The following is a 17,156-nucleotide window of genomic DNA, read 5'->3' on the forward strand; positions in this document are numbered from 1 at the left end:
TTGTACCTAAGGCTCTCAGAACATTGCCTGGGCACTCAGTAAATGCTAAGGTAAAGGTTAACCTCATGTTGTTGTTGCTTAGTTGTTGAACTTGTTGCCTGTGGCAATCAGGCTTCTCGCTAGGAAAGATGCTTTCCCCGCAGGAACTGCAAAGGCTTTTTAATTGGCTTCTTTTCGTGGAGTTTTCTTTTTTGTTTTTGTTTTGTTTTGTTCTGTTTTTTGAGACTTGCTCTGTCGTCCAGGCTGGAGTTCTCTGCTCACTGCAACCTCCACCTCCCGGGTTCAAGTGATTCTCCTGCCTCAGCCTGCCAAGTAGCTGGGATTGCAGGTGCGTGCCATGACACCGGGCTAATTTTTGTATTTTTAGTAGAGACGGGTTTCCACCATGTTGGCTGGGCTGGTCTCGAACTCCTGGGCTCAGGTGATCCGCCCGCCTCAGCCTCCTAAAGTGTTGGAATTACAGACGTGAGCCACCGCGCACAGCCCGTTTGTGGAGTTTTTCTTAACATAGTTTCTGAAAACTGTTCCTCAGTAGAATTTTAGAGACACTGGCCAGGCACTGTGCCTCATGCCTGTAATCCCAGCACTTTGGGAGGCTGAGGCAGGCGGATCACTTGAGGCCAGCCTGGCCAATGTGGCAAAACCCCATCTCTACTAAAAATTTTAAAAAAAGAAAAAAATTAGCTGGGTGTGGTGGCTGCTGCCTGTAGTCTCAGCTACTCAGGAGCCTGAGGCACGAGAATGGCTTGAGCCCAGGAGGCAGAGGAGAATTTTAGATAAACTGTGTAACGTTACATTTCAGGATGGACAGAAATTATACATAACAAAATCACAGTGTTATAACACTGTAAAATAAAATAACAAATCAGTCATGACAGATCCCATACAGACTTTTAACTTGATATTCACAAGATATCTGAAAAAAGAAACAACAGATAGCTATTAGCTCATTCTTTTATCCAAGGGATAAAACTGAGTAGGTGTATTTTAAATGAATCAGACCCTAAACTCGAGTTTTAAAAAATTCAATTTAAATGGATACTGTCTTGAAACTGCCTATTTCTAAGGCTCATGTGATTACGGTGGTGGGCATTACTCACTAGGCTCCCTTAAAAGGTTACATTAAACAACTGTGTGTGCTTCCACTTGGTCCAGAAAGGATTTAGTGCTGCTCACAAAGTTACAATACAGGTTAATACAGCAACTGAAAATGTGTGAGGATGAAGCTAGGAACAGGGAGAGTGAGCTTTATGGAACCCCGGTGAAGTTACAGCTCAGTGTGTCTGACAGAGGCCTTCACACGGGCCGAGACACACCCTGAAACTTGGTTTCTAAGCTTTCACGCAGTCAACTCAGTGACATAAATGAAAGCAGTAGGAAAGTCACAGGATCCACAGATTAAAAATGAATAATGTAAAAAGCAGTTGCTTGAGAAATGCAAGAGTATTCCCGACACTAAAATTAGTAGTATTTTTCCTAAGTCGCCCTAGAAAGAATATTGTGCAAGCATTGGGAACATTTTCACAGTCAACCCAGGGATGAGGTCCACTTGCCCACAGGGCAGGGCTCAGTGTGGACCAGCAGCCACCCCCAGCACGGCGAGTGGGAGCAGGGTGGCCTGACTGCACAGCCGCCAGACGGATGGCACCACACTCACGTCAAGTGATGGGAAATAGTCCTTTGATTTTTATTTCAAAATGAAAAGTGTATCCCAAATGTCAGCGTAACCAAAAAGTCATTTTATTGTGTTATATTAGCACAGAAATTATGCAAGAATGTTATTCTTAACACTTCTTATTGTCATTTGTTTGCATTTTAAAGTAATTAAGAAGAATTTAAAAGCAAAAACTGTTTTTTTCCTCATCTGAGAATTCCATGTTATCTTTGAGTATACTTTCAATATAAAAGTAGTTGTAGATAGCAGTATCAGAAGGAAAATGTTGTCAATTTGAAATGGAGTCATTACATATTTAATTTTTTTAATTTTAGTTTAAATGTTGATTTAAAATCAAAATTGTACTTCAGAATTTTAAAGGCTTACTTCTATTTATTTATTTATTTTTATTTTTGAATGGAGTCTTGCCTTTGCCTTTTTAAAAAAATGTTAAATTTGAATATCAATGGCCGGGCGCGGTGGGCTCAAAGCCCTGTAATCCAGCACTTTGGGAGGCCGAGATGAGGCCCGGAATCACGAGGTCAGGAAGATCGAGACCAATCCCGGCTAACCATGGTGAAACCCCCGTCTCCTACCTAAAAAATACAAAAAAATTACCGGGCGTGGTGGCGGCCGCCCTGTAGTCGCGCAGCTACTCGGGAAGGTGAAGGCAGGAGAATGGGCAAAATAAACCCGGGAAGGCAGAAGCTTGGCCGTGAGCCCGAGATCCGGCCACTGCACTCCACCTGGGCGACAGAAGTGAGACTCCGTCTCAAAAAAAAAACAAAACAAACAAACAAAAAAATCTGATATCATTATTTTTATTTTATATAACTGAAATCCCTTTGAATAAAAATAACAAATATTCACATATATCAGTTGCTCTCATATGAAGATCACATGGCAATTCTCATATTCAGTAATACAGAAAAAATTAAGAAATGTAACTTAGTAGTTTTATGCTTTCAGTTTTATATACCCTCAGATGTCAAAACAGGTTACATTTTACTGTGAATTACTCTTTTAAGACACATACACACACACACAAAACTGAAATTATTTTATTTAGTATTATTCATCTTAGTTGTAAGGTAGGCATACTAAAATTATTCTTCATATTAATTTCTCTGTTTTTTAAAATGTATGAGATCTATAGGGAAGAAAACTAGAGCCTGTGAATTAAAATGACAACAGTCAAATTAACAGGAGAAGAGACATACAAATTTCATTAATGTTTTTAATTTATACGCACAGGGGCACCACAGAAAAGAAGTGAAACATGCACACACACACACAAAAGTTAGAGTTGGAAGCTTATATACCATTTTAACAAAGGGTGACAAATTGTGGAAGAAGTGACTATAAATGAAAGGGGATTCGGGCTCCTAGGGTTGATATAATTATGAGAAAGGGCTATTTTAGTAAGGTTTGCTTATGCAGACTCATCTTGGTGACAGCTCTCTGTCCCTGCAATAAAGGTCACTCTTCTCATCCTAGTACATGGTGGGGAATATTTATGCTCTTTTTTAGGCAGAAAGGGGGAGAGCAGACAGCTCTTCTTGTATCTGTTGTTTCTCTGTTGCCTTCAGCTCAAAATAATGAATATGCCAGTGTGACATAATTGGGGGTAGCATATTTTGATCCCTATCAGAATCCTAGCCTAGCTCTGAACTAATGTTTAATTATACCTTAAGCTGCACTGGCTGGCTAAATATTTAATGACTTCACAGAATCCTTTTCTATGTGTGTGTTTGTGTATTTTTTGGTTGAGATAGTGGTATTATGGCTGTTTTTAAAAAGTCCTTATGTTTTAGAAATAATGTTGAAATAGCATGACATGTGCCTTATAAATAAAATATTTGTTTCAAAATAATAAAGGCAGGGTAAAAGGAGATGAGATATGGATGAAAAGAAATTGACCACGTGTTGATAAATGTGGAACCTGAGTAATGGGTACCTGGAGATTCGTTCTATTTTTATAAGTTTGAAAGTTTTCCATGTAAAACATTAAAGTAACAATCGCAACAGCAGCCCTGGAATTCATCACCATGAAGTTTTTAGAACCCTTTAAAAAGTAAGTATGTGGAATCGTGGGGACTTAGCTGTATGCTAGCCCAGCACGTCTACCCATGAGGAAGCTGCAGTGAAGGGATTGTTGTCGCGTCTGTGTTTCTTCAGTGTTATCTAAATCATCTACTTAAAAATCCTGTTTTACTCTGGCTATCAACACATGCTCCAGAAATTCTGTGTCTTGATTCTTGGTTCAAGCAGTTCTCTGCAATTCTCTCAGGCTTCAGCTCAGACCTAGAGTTTGGTCCCCTATAAAGCAGTTCCAGTCCTCACCGGTGAATCTTACCAACCACAGGACATTAAGGCTTATCCCATGAGCGGAATTTACACTCGGCATCTTTGCAGTGTATTTGTGAATTGCGGAAGGACCGCAGAAGTTACTGTGCTTTGCAGACCTGCGGGAATCCTCATGAGTGTCTTGTGTTGCTTTAACAAGGTGCTCTTGTACGAGATCCCCTGTACTTTATCCAGTGAAGAGTGGATTTTCTAAAGTAGTGGTTTTAAAGAAACCCAGTAGAAAACTAAAGAATAGAAAATGATTTAATATATATAATATAAGGTGGTAGTATGCATAATGGTTCAAAACACAGGCAGTGGAATATATCCTGCCATTGCCCGCTGTGTGCCCTTGGGTGGATTGCTTAACTTCTGTGTGCACAGTGATAACAGCCACCTCTTCCAGCTTTGTGAGAGTTAAATACGATCATGTGTTAAAGTACTGAGCACAGTGATAACAGCCACCTCTTCCAGCTTTGTGAGAGTTAAATACGATCATGTTAAAGTACTGAGCACAGTGACAACAGCCACCTCTTCCAGCTCTGTGAGAGTTAAATACGATCATGTGATAAAGTACTGTGTGCACAGTACCCTCGACAAAATAAGAACTACGTAAGAACTATTTTAAATAGGGGTTTTTATGTGAGTAAGGCCCTTACTGTGACATGCAGGAAATTAACGCAAAATAAAAAAGGGTATTGCGAAGGAAATGAGAAAACAGCAGGAGCCGAAGCCTGAAGGAATAAGCTGAGGCCTGGGGGCGCTGAGAATCCCAGCCCCGCTGGGCAGGGCCTCCAAGCTGGGGAGCTGCGGGGGTGCGCTGTTTGCAGAGGCAGGTGGGGCGGTGATGCTGATGTTTCTGCAGGAGGGAGCTGGGAGGTCCCTGAGCAGGGACCCCAGTAAATGCTTGGGGGCTAGAATACCCTCCCTTTCCAGCTCACCATGGGCTGAAGTACAAAGACCTCCCGCCTCCCTGCAGCGCACATCCGCCCTCTGGCGAGACCAGGCCGGCATCCAGCGTGGCCCGGAGGCCAGAACGCGCCCAGGCCATGGCCGCCCCTCCGTAGGCCTCCGTTTCTCGGGTGCTACGTGAGTCGAAAAGCAAGGGCGTCTGATGGGAGCCTCAGTTTCTCCTCCGCCTGCCAGGAGGTCCTGTGCGTGCGGAGCAGCGGATGCGTGTGGCAGCGCAGGCGCGGGGCGAGGGCGGCTCCGGAGAGGCCCGGGGGCTCCGCGCGCCTGGCTTTGCACAGGCCGGCTTCGGGCTTCTACTCCAGACCGGGTTTCTCAGGCGGGGCGTGGTATGCGCGCCTGTGGACTCCTTTGAGCCTGGAGTTTGAGACCAGCCTGGGCGACATTGTGAGACCTCCGTTCCCACCCCGCACCACCACCGCTAAATCTCTAAACAAACAAACGAACAAATTAGCTGGATATTGTGGTACACACCTGTCGTCCCCACTGCTCGGGAGCCTGAGGGCAGAGGATCACTTGAGCCCAAGAGTTGGAGACCAGCTTGGGCAACATGGCAAAACCCCGTCTCTAGGAAAATTCAAAAATTAGCCGGACGTGGTGGCACGCACCTGTAGTCCTAGCTACTTGGGAGGCTGAGGCAGGAGGATTGCTTGAGCCCAGGAGGTCGAGGCTGCAGCGAACCGAGATTGCGCCACTGCACTCCAGCTTGCAAGACGGGGCAGAGTGAGACCACGTCTCAAAAAATAAAAATTAAAAATAAAAAAGATCAATTTCTCAACCCCCTCACTGACCTCTGGCCACATGCCTGTGAGCTCTGGGGTCAGCACCGTGTGGGCTTACTTCCATGGCTGGTTGGGTAGTAGGGTGACCACACGACCGCACCCCACGCGGTTTGGAGCCCTTTCCGCCCTGTAGGGCCTGGAGCAATATTGTTTTTCTTTTTTTTTTTCTGACCAAGTTTAGATTAATTACTCCAGTCTTGGTCTTTTTTTAATTGCATTTGGAAACCTATTATAGTGAATAATTATTATGTGAACTTTTATAAAATCTGGTATCTATGGTTCCTGTGTTTGCGTAAATCCAGTTAAATTTGTTTTCATGTAGCGTGAGTCTATAGTTTTTGTATATCATGCGTCTGTCGTGTCCAGAGAAATCAGGTACCCAGAGCTGGCAACCGGAAGATCCATCACCATGAGGCAGTGGTGTCACTCTCTCCATGGCCATCTTGATAACAGCATAATGCAGGATTGATCTTCACACGTGTGTGTGTGAAGTGTAAGTGTATGGACTTGGATGGCTCTTCGAAGGAAATTTTTTAAGGAAGCCTACAAACTCCCTTACTGGGTTCATGGGAGCATCAGAGGAAGATTCCAGAAGGAAACGTAAACCTAGGGAGACAAGATGATAGCTGAGAGGTTTAGCCACCCCCTTCACGGGGAGAATGTCTCTTTTTTTGTCAACTGGGAACCATTTGGGTTTGTCGATAATGGTGACGGACAGATGTAGATATAGACTATGCCATAACTTACAAGATGGTCCCTGAGACTGTGAAATCAGAATTGGATTTTCTAAACGCTCATAAAGCCTACACTCTGGATGCCTCACTTCTACTCCCCTTCCAAGGACTTATACTAATTTTGTATTCATCATTTTGCATCTCTTTTTTCAAAGAGAGCCTTCCAAATTGTGAGCATTGAACCCCTCACAGTGCTTGGATCCACCTTTGTATGGAGTTGTGAGTCCTTAAGAAAAAGTGCCAGTCCTTCTGTTTTTCCTCCAAAGAATCTATGTTGATTCCTAGAAATGTGTCAGCTGATAAGCATGAAGGAGGAGTCCCTGGGACAGGCCTTGGAGCCTGAGAACCCTGAAGATCAAAGGCAGGCAAATAACTGCCATGGGAAGGGTGTGAATGTCCCCACAAAGTGTTTTGTGAACACTTACAGAACTTCTTTTGTGTTTAGCTACTAATGTAGTCATTTGCTTCCATCGCCCTTTAGGGTAATATTACCAATATGAATTCATAAGCCCTTCATTTACTTTTGAGATGAAAAATGTTCTTTCGGAGCATCTTGCTTGCCATAATAATAGGTGAAGTTGAGCACAGTGACCTCATGGCTCTGGAATGAACAAAAAAATCACAATTCACACTTAACTCCTAGTTTTTTTTTTTTTTTTTTAATGAAAAAAGAAATAAATTATCATCTCCAAAGTGTGTGGTTTTTAAAGTTCCTTTTTTATGTACCTAGTATGTCTGGGCCAAATTTAATCCATCTACTCAACCATGTCCACTCCTAATCATAACTCACATAGAAAACGTAAAAGACAGAAGCTAAGACAAAACTTGTCCTTAAAATACGCAATTTTTTCATGACTGAGATGGCAGTTCAACGAGTTAAGTTACTGAATACTAAATACTTTAAAATTATGCTGTTAATTGTATTTATAGTTAATGTATGGTATTAACTTTGACATAATTTGCATTTGGGGGGACTTTCCAGAATGATAAAACTATTTTGAGCCAGGCGCGGTGGCTCACGCCTGTAATCCCAACACTTTGGGAGGCCAGGGCGGGCGAATCACTTGAGGTCAGGAGTTCGAGACCAGCCTGGCCAACATGGTGAAGCCCCATCTCTACTAAAGATACAAAAATTAACCAGTCACAGTGGCATGTGCCTATAATCCCAACTTCTCAGGAGGCTGAGGCAGGAGAGTCGCTTGAACCCGGGAGGCAGAGGTTGCGGTGAGCCAAGATTGCGCCACTGCACTCCAGCCTGGGTGACAGAGCAAGACTCTGTCTCAAGAAAAAAAAACTATTTTGCAATTTGACTTGAGTAAAGATAACATGCATGCATTTTTTATCACACTAAACATAGAGTTGGTGCATTTTACTATGTAAACTTCCCCAAGGAAAATCTGAATGCTACTTGCAAAAAAAAGTTTTGCGGTTTCTTTTCCTTTTAACTTTTTAAAAGGTGATTACACACTTTTTTTTAATTTGTAACTCTTTTAAACTTTAGGAATTCTTTGACCATGTGAAAAAACTTTGGGACGATGAAGGAGTGAAGGCATGCTTTGAGAGATCCAATGAATACCAGCTGATTGACTGTGCACAATAGTAAGTTGTGTCCTGTACAAGTTACAGGGCTCTTTGAAGAATATGATTGCATGAATGATTATGCTGCCTTCTCAGTACTTCTGAAGTTTCTTGCGTGCAAGGAATGAATAATTAACCGTTTATGACAGAAATCAACTTTTAAACTGAGACATGTTTAGTAGATGGAAAATTGAAAATCCGTAACATTTCTGAGAACCTGAAAGTTTTGTTCATTTTGTCCTGATTGTTGTTTTCAGTTCTCTTCATTTTTTGACTTTTATGTAGAGCTATATGCATATTGGTAAGTTAAAGTGAACTTACATAGTTATTGTTATGTTTTGACTTTGGAGCAGGGGCCTCAAATTAAATTTTAAAATAATACAAACCTTGTGATCAAGGCCAGGCTCTTAAAGTAATGTGACCATTCTGTACACATTAGAAGTATACCAGAAAGCCGGGCCCAGTGGCTCACACTGTAACCGCAGCACTTTGGGAGGCCAAGGCAGGTGAATCATCTGAGGTCAGGAGTTCGAGACCAGCCTGGCCAACATGGTGAAACCCCGTCTCTACTAAAATACAAAATTAGCTAGGCGTGGTGGTGGGTGCCTGTAATCCCAGCTACTCGGGAGGCTGAGGCAGGAGAATCACTTGAACCCGGGAGGCAGAGGTTGCAGTGAGCCAAGATTGCACCATTACACTCCTGGGCAACAGAGCGAGACTCTTATCTCAAAAAAAAAAAAAAAAAGGAAAAGGATACTGGTGCCAGGGCTGGCTCATTGTTTTTCCCTGAAACACTTACTTTTCCACTTCGTTTTGCTGTGTTAGATATATTCTATTACTATTAGAAAATAATGGTCCCTAGAACAATGTGAAATTATTAAGAAGTTCTAGATATGTTTGCTGTTTTGATAATTAAAAATTGTATTTAGGCCGGGCGCGGTGGCTCAAGCCTGTAATCCCAGCACTTTGGGAGGCCTCGAGACAGGCGGATCACGAGGTCAGGAGATCGAGACCATCCTGGCTAACACGGTGAAACCCCGTCTCTACTAAAAATACAAAAAATGAGCCGGGCGAGGTGGCGGCGCCTGTAGTCCCAGCTACTCGGGAGGCTGAGGCAGGAGAATGGCGTAAATCCGAGAGGCGGAGCTTGCAGTGAGCTGAGATCCGGCCACTGCACTCTAGCCTAGGCGACAGAGCGAGACTCCGGCTCAAAAAAAAAAAAAAATTGTATTTAACTAGTTGTTTTATGTAACTCTGTGGATAGCAAGAAATGAAATATTTTACATTTTAAATCTCTAAACTCTAAAAATTCATATACAAGGAAGAGATTCCATAGCATAAAATCTGGGAATTCCCAGTGTTTGGAGCCAGTCAGTGGAGCTGCATTGTGAATGTTTATTTCCAGGAGGGAGTGGTTGTGTTGGCCCAAGCTCCTGCTTGCTAGGTTCTACGTCCATTCACCATCCCCCATGGAATGGGCCTGAAGCACCCAGCAAAGCCCAGAGAGCCAGGCTCCAAGGGCCCATGGCAAGGGCCGGAGGAGGAGGGGGAGGGGGAAGACACTAAGCATGGGTGGGGAAAGGAAGACTGACCATAAAGAAGTGAGGGAGGTCAAGGGGGTCAGACACCCCCAGGGCTGCTGAAGGCCACAGCAAGGAGCTTGGGTCATCTTTCAGCTACGGCGACCTGCCATCCCAGCCATGGGCTCCAAGCGTGAGGTTGTCAGGGAGAATAGAATGCAGAAGGCAGAGACCCTATGAGGTGCCTTGGGTTGGGCCAGGGTAGCCATACAGGTGAGTGCTGGAAGCTGAAGGGGCAGAACTAGCTGGTGGACCTAATGAGGGAGGTGGAGGAAAGGGATCCAGGAGGGAACAGGGTGAACTCCTGTGCCATTTACTGCAATGGGGACATCTAGGAGACTTAGGGAAGAGATCCAGCTCTGCTTTGGAGAAGCTGAGTTTGAGATGGCAAATGGAGAGCCATGTGGAGACATCAAGCAGTCAGTCTGTTGTCGGAGCCTGGAGCTCGGAAGAGAGGCAGATGGCCCCGGTGTACCGGTCATCAGCTACTGACGGTATGCAGAGCCTGGAAATCCAGAGAGGAGAGGACCCTGGGCCTGAGAAAGTTCAGCTTCAGACGAGGAAGAGCCTCACAGCACATCCAGAAGAGAGGGAGTGCCCAGCATAGGGCCCAGGTCGTCCAGACCAGACGCTGGAGAGACCCGGAAGGAGGAGGGCTGATGCTCCTAGTGAGATTGTATGTAACCTCCTTCTTACCTTGTCCAAGGACAGGATGTCCCACGTTCGGTCTGCTGGCATGTGGTGAGCGTGCTTGGCAAGGCAAAGCGTAGTAAAGCATCAAGAATGGAGCGTACACCTGCTGCAGACACCCTCAGAGGACCATAGAAAGGGTTAGCTACCTCCATTATACGCTTCTTAAAGAAAGGATTCACTCACGAAAAGTTTTAATTAATGAAAAAAGTATTTAAAATGTCCTGGCCGAGCGCAGTGGCTCATGCCTGTAATCCCAGCACTTTGGGAGGCCGAGGAGGGTGGATCACCTGAGGTCAGGAGTTGAAGACCAGCCTGGCCAACATGGTGAAAACCTCGTCTCTACTAAAAATACAGAAGTTAGCTGGGTGTGGTGCTGGACACTTGTAATCCCAGCTACTTGGGAGGCTGAAGCAGGATAATCGCTTGAACCCGGGAGGCGGAGGTGGCAGTGAGCCGAGATCGCACACCTGCACTCCAGCCTGAGTGACAGAGCAAGGCTCGTCTCAAAAACATAAAAATTTAAAAATTTAAAATGTCCTACTTCCTGCCATGTACGACAAGTCCTTCAAGATTTTCCTTAAATAATGTTTTTAAATTGGCCCTGCCCTTTAGTTTACATTTGTGAATACAGTTCTGTGGTTGCTCTCCTGTTATTTGGTTGCATTTGGCTTGGATGTGGGAGTTTGGAAAGGCTCTCAGTGGAACTCCAGTGCAGTCTGAGCAGCCTTGGGAGGATTGCAGGTGCTGAAAAGGCCTCTTATCTTTTCCTCTTACTCTCACTCACTCTTTCTGCAATATTTCAATCGTTAAGTAGTCACTTAAGGCACAACAGAAGCTGGGCATGGTGGCAAATGCCTGTGGTCCCAGCTGCTCAGGAGGCTGAGGTGGGAGGATCTCTTGAGCCCAGGAGTTCAAGACTGCCATGAGCTATCATTGTGCCACACACTGCAGCCTGGGCAACAGAGAGAGACCCTGTCTCAAAAATAAAAAGACACAACAGAATTGTATGTTCAACTCACAGTGCTTTAGGAGTGGGAAGAATATACCAGGAAATGGCTAGCAACTGGAATTTCTAAAGCAGTTCTTAATAATATTAAAATTCATGCACCGCTGCATTTGAAGTTGTTGTGGAACATGCATTCTATCATCCTTTTTCAGTATTTCAGTATTTATGGACAAAGACTGGCCTTGGAGAACACCACAGTTCTGCTCAATGTCACATTAGAAATTTATCTGTTGTAAAAAAAAAAAAAAAAAGGAACAAGTTATTCCCGCATCACCATAGTGATATAATTAATAATTTGATTTAAAATAGAATATGCGAAAATAAATTATGGAAAAAGAAATGGTGTGAACTTGACAATAGGCAGATCGGAATTCAGATTCTGGCCCCACCCCCGACCACTGTGTAAGACTTTGGGCAAATTACTTTTATGGGAAAATTAACAGGATCTATTCTCATACGGTTGTGGGATTAAATAAGTAGATATCCAAAGTCCTCAAAATAGTGCCTGGCACTTAGTGAGCACTAGGTAAGTGTTATCTCTTGCTAGAATGTGACTGATAAAGAAACTGACACCCAGAGAGGTGCCCACGATCACAGTTTCCCAGGAGCAGATGAGACCACAGCCAAAATCTGCTATTGCTTTTAGATTTATTCTTTCAAATGACAGAAAGGCACAGATAAAAACTGCCTTGTGAGCAAGGCCCCAGGGCCTAAGGCCAAGACTCCCTTCCAGGCTTGTCAGGAATAAAACACCTTTAGCCAAAGCCTCTGTTCCAGCTTTCTGAACCCTGGACCTGACAGAATTACAGAAACCAGTTCCCCCTGGAGGCCTCACTATCCTAGGCTAATTGTAACTTCTCCAATTTAGCTTGTTTCACCCATTTTAATACATATGGGAATCATGTTGGAGCAATACCTTTGCATCCTAATAACTATCTTGTTTTTCCTCTAGGGTCAGATTCTGGGATTGAGGGATGAGGGACTTCAAAAACAAGTGACATTTCAGTAAATCTGTTAGACCAATGTAGGACTGCCAAATTTTTTTACTTTGCCAAATAAGATGTTAGAAAAAATACAAGCTGCTTCCATCTCCCACCACCGTCACTTCATAAAATAAAGGACATTTCGAAATCAGGCCAATAACAGGACGTGACTCAGAGTGCAGTCCTCGGACCACGAGACTCGTGTATATTGTTCAGCCCACTAGGTTTTGAATTCTCCAGGGAATGTGTCTTATTCATATTTAAATGCCCAGCTCCTGGGTGGGTGTTCTTGTATAAAGTCAATGCTCAGTCAATGGGTGCGGTAGCTCACGCCTGTAATCCCAGCACTTTGGGAGGCCGAGGTGGGTGGTCAGGAATTCGAGACCAACCTGACAAACATGGTGAAACCCCGTCTCTACTAAAAATACAAAAATTAGCTGGGCATGGTGGTGCACACCTGTAATTCAAGCTACTCAGGAGGCTGAGGCAGGAGAATCACTTGAACCTAGGAGGCAGAGGTTGCAGTGAGCTGAAGTCACTGCACTCCAGCCTGGGCAAAAGAGCAAGACTCTGTCTCAAAAAATAAATAAATACGTAAAGTCATTGCTCAGTCGGTGCTGTCTGAAATACATGAGTTGGCCAAAGAAGAGCTGGTATTTGATGCGTTATTGACGGAAAAAGCCAACCCTTGACTCCTTGACGGGTCCACACTCACTCGCCTTTCCCCATGCTGCGATGGCCACTACTCCTGCGTGTTTTCCATTTTCTTTATGCCTGAATTGCTCTTGGGAAAGCTCTGACTTAAATCTTGGTGTGACACTAAGTCACTGTGTTACCTTGCTCAACAGAATTGCATCTTTCTTTCTTTCTTTCTTTCCTTTCTTTCCTTTCTTTCCTTTCTTTCCTTTCTTTCCTTTCTTTCCTTTCTTTCCTTCTTTCTTTCTTTCTTTCTTTCTTTCTTTTCTTTCTTTCTTTCTTTCTTCTTTCTTTTTCTTTTTTTTTTGAGACGGAGTTTCGCTCTTGTTGCCCAGGCTGGAGTTCAATGGCACAATCTTGGCTCACTGCAACCTCTGCCTCCCGGGTTCAAGCGATTCTCCTGCCTCAGCCTCAGAATTGCATCTTGAACCCTAGTGCTTATGAAGAAGGTAATAATTCTAAGACGTCTTAAAGTCATTTCTTCCGTGGCAGGAGTCATGGGAGTCTTCTGGGCTTCTCAGTGATGCTGAAATTGTTAGGGCCTCAGGAGACCAAGCTGCCAATGAAGAGAATCCAGGAGTTCCTCCAAAGGTTCAACATTGAAATACCCAGCAATTCCACTCCTAGGTGTAAACCCAAGAGAATTAAAACATACCTCCACACAAAACTGGTAGATGGATGTTCATAGCAATATTTGTCATCATAACTAAAAGGCGAAAACAACCCAAATGTTCATCAAATGAATAATGTGTAGACAAAATGTGATTACATCCACACAGTGGAATATTACTCAGCAATGAAAAGGAATAAAGCACTGACACATGCTACAGCATGGATGAACCTTGAAAACATCACACTAAGTGAAAGAAATAAGACACAAAAAAGACACATATTATATGATGACATGTGTGTGAAATGACCAGAATAGGTAAATCTACAGAGCCAGAAGTCAAGCAGTGGTTTCTGGGGGCTGGAGAGGGGGGACTTAGAGTGACTGCTAATGGATGGAGGATTTCTCTCTGGGATAATGAGTAAGTTCTGGAATTGGATAGTGGTGGTGGTTGCACAGTTTTGTGAATATACTGAAACCACAGAATTGCATACATCAAAATGGTGAGTTTTGTCTTATTTGAAATTATATGTTATGTAAATTCTATCTTGATTTAAAAAAAAATGACGAGAGAGGGCTTTGAAGAATCCAGGGCAGGAAAAGCAATGGGAGCTCGGTGGTCAGGCCTGGCCATGGGCACGGTCTAGTGGAGGACTCATGTGAAGACAGAGATGCTGCCTCATCCTTCAGGCCTCCTTGGTGAGTCAGGGGTCCTCTTCTGAAGTACAGGTTAAGGTCTGAGTATGGGTTTATAAGGCCTGCTTCTTCATACTTGGCCCACCGAAAACACATGACCCCACACACTCTCTCCAAGCCTGCAAATGTGTGTGCGGATAAGGACCTCCAAAACAGGAAAGCACCCATGGCATAAAAAAGTCCAAGGCTGTGAAGATCTGTGTTGTGCTGCTTGGCATGCAAGGAATGGAAACTTACTAAGTGACTTCAAGAAAAGGGGTTTTTCTTTCCTGAAGATCTGGAAGCTGGTATTGAGCCAGAGGCCCTGTGGGGGAAAGTATTCTGTTCTTGCCTTCAGGCGTTTCAACTTTGTCATCCCTGTTTACTCCACTGTACCTTGTCCACTGGGTAACGTGCAGGCGAATTCCAGAGGGAGCAGGGGAGATGGGTTTTGCTAAGGCCAGGCCAATTCCTACCTAGCCTTGTCCCCTCAAACAGGCCCACTGGCCAGTTGCTGGGGCTCACTTGACCCAGTCGGTTGCCATTTGTGTGTCCCTGAGCAGGTGCTGTGGTGAGGCAGAGCCAGCCAGGTGGCACTGACCAGCTGCAGGACTGATGTGATATGAGAATAATTATTATCACTAAGCTTTAAATACTGTGTTTTCTGTGAAAATGAGTATCCTTGAAGCATTGAGCAAGCTGTGCAAATTACCAGAGATTATATTTTATACTGAATTTCCCAGTTCCTACTGTGAAAATTTAAAAACAACCTCCACTGAATTATCCCTCAAAATGCATTTCCTGTAAGTCCTAATACTAAGTGATTATGTAACCATGGAAACGGTTATTTTGGGAGAAAGAAAATCAGAGAGAATTGGATCTTTAGCATAGCTTTATAAAATCGGACTTTGCTTAATGGAACTTCAAACTCCACAGCTCACAGAGTAGGTTCTTAGGCTCAGTGCGACACAGGATAAGCTCCTTTAGGGCTACATCCATTTCAATCATTGGTTTTTGAATTTTCTAAGGAGAGACACCTTCCCAGAAAAAAAGAAAAGAGCAGCGAAAAAAGTCAAGTGATTGTTCTGCTGCAGTCCCAGATCTGTTTTCTGTCACCTTTCAGGAGTTTTCTTGACCCCATTGGCCCTCTTTGGCACTGATTTGATCCTATGACTGTCAAGTCCTGAAATACTCAGCTTTCAGGACAATCTGGAAATTATTAGCACAAATGAAGTTTCAACTTCAAAGTTAAGTTTTTGCAAAAAATGAAAGGAATTGGCCGGGAGCAGTGGCTCACACCCGTAATCCCAGTATTTTGGGAGGCCTAGGTGGGCAAATCACCTGAGGTCAGAAGTCTGAGACCAGCCTGGCCAACATGGTGAAACCCCATCTCTACTAAAATTACAAAAATTAGCCAGGCATGGTGGTACATGCGCCTTTAATCCCAGCTACTCGGGAGGCTGAGGCAGGAGAATCGCTTGAACCTGGGAGGTGGAGGTTTCAGTGAGCCGAGACCACGCCACTGCACTCCAGTCTGGGTGACAAGAGTGAAACTCCGTCTCAAAATAAATGAATAAATAAATAAATTTTTAAATAAGATGAAAGGAACTATAATTTTAAAATATGCATATTACTGTATATACTGTTGAACCTATTAAATATATAGCAGCCGCCTGAATGTTTATACACGTTCTTCTTACCTCTCATTTTGATCTCTCTCTCTGGCCAAATTTATTTTCAGATTTTTTTTTTTCGAGTCATTCGGTCACCCAGGCTGGATTGCAGTGGCATGATCTCCACTCACCGCAACCTTAGCCTCCCAGGTTCAGGAGATTCTCCTGCCTCAGCCTCCCTAGTAGCTGGGATTACAGGGGCCTGCCACCACTCCTGGCTAATTTTTGTATTTTTAGTAGGGATGAGGTTTTACCATATTGGCCAGGCTGGTCTCGAACTCCTGACCCAAGTGATCTGCCCACTGTGGCCTCCCAAAGTGCTGGTGTTGCAGGCATGAGCCACTGCGCCCGGCCTCTCAGATTTGTTTCCTAGAGCTACAAAATTGGAAATATTCTTGCTTATAGGCACTACAATAACATTTACTTTAGCTATGAAAATAAATGTAGCAGCAAGGACTAGGTAGGTAGACCAGATGTCTCTGTGTGTGGCCATCAGGCCCTGTTACCTGCTTCTTCCGCTCTCCTTTGGGAACCCTTGCCCTGAGGCATCCAGAAGAAAAATTTTAGTGGGATTACCACAACTGTTTTTGTGTGTAAAGACTGTTTTTAAAAAATCTCAGAAAATCTACTTTCTTGAGTAGAGAACTGCAGTGGCTTCCCATTCCTTATCTAACGTAACCCTCAGACTTCCTATACAGAAAGGATGCCTGGAACAGGATGGGACTCAGGGCCTGGCCTCTGCCCAGCATGTACATACATCACAGGAATCTCTGATGACATTCGCCATTCACCGTACATAATCCTAGATTCATGGCGTGAAAATCAGGACCTTCAAGCTATAAAATAAAAATCACATTTTGGATGCCTTAGAGGTGGATTTTTCAATATTTCTTAGAAATGGAATGCCTTGTCACACGGAACTGTATGGAATGCCAGTAGCAAAGAGGGAAAAGGCGAGTCCCCTGGCTTAGCAGGCAGTGAGGAGCCGGAGCCCTTGTATTCGCTTCTGGCTGCTGCTCTGTGGCCCCTCTGCTGCCTCCAAATGTGAGGCTCCGCACGGTGCGGTTTAGGTCAGGAGATCGAGACCATCCTGGCTAATACGCTGAAACCCCGTCTCTACTAAAAAAAAATAAAATAAAATAAAATAAAATAAAATAAAAACTGGTGCCAGTTCTCA

At 43.9% G+C, this 17,156-nt stretch overlaps 1 protein-coding gene across 1 annotated transcript in view; it reads left to right on the forward strand.

Moving 5' to 3' along the window:
* The window catches only part of GNAL (G protein subunit alpha L), a 206,115-nt gene that overhangs the window by 138,504 nt on the left and 50,455 nt on the right, over window positions 1-17,156 (forward strand). Inside the window, 1 exon segment of the mRNA XM_017868805.1 lies at window positions 7,987-8,084. Coding sequence (XP_017724294.1) covers window positions 7,987-8,084 — 98 coding nt within the window.

The sequence above is a fragment of the Rhinopithecus bieti genome, unplaced genomic scaffold, assembly GCF_001698545.2.
Source record: "Rhinopithecus bieti isolate Rb0 unplaced genomic scaffold, ASM169854v2 scaffold_4654, whole genome shotgun sequence".
Taxonomy (NCBI): Eukaryota; Metazoa; Chordata; class Mammalia; order Primates; family Cercopithecidae; genus Rhinopithecus; species Rhinopithecus bieti.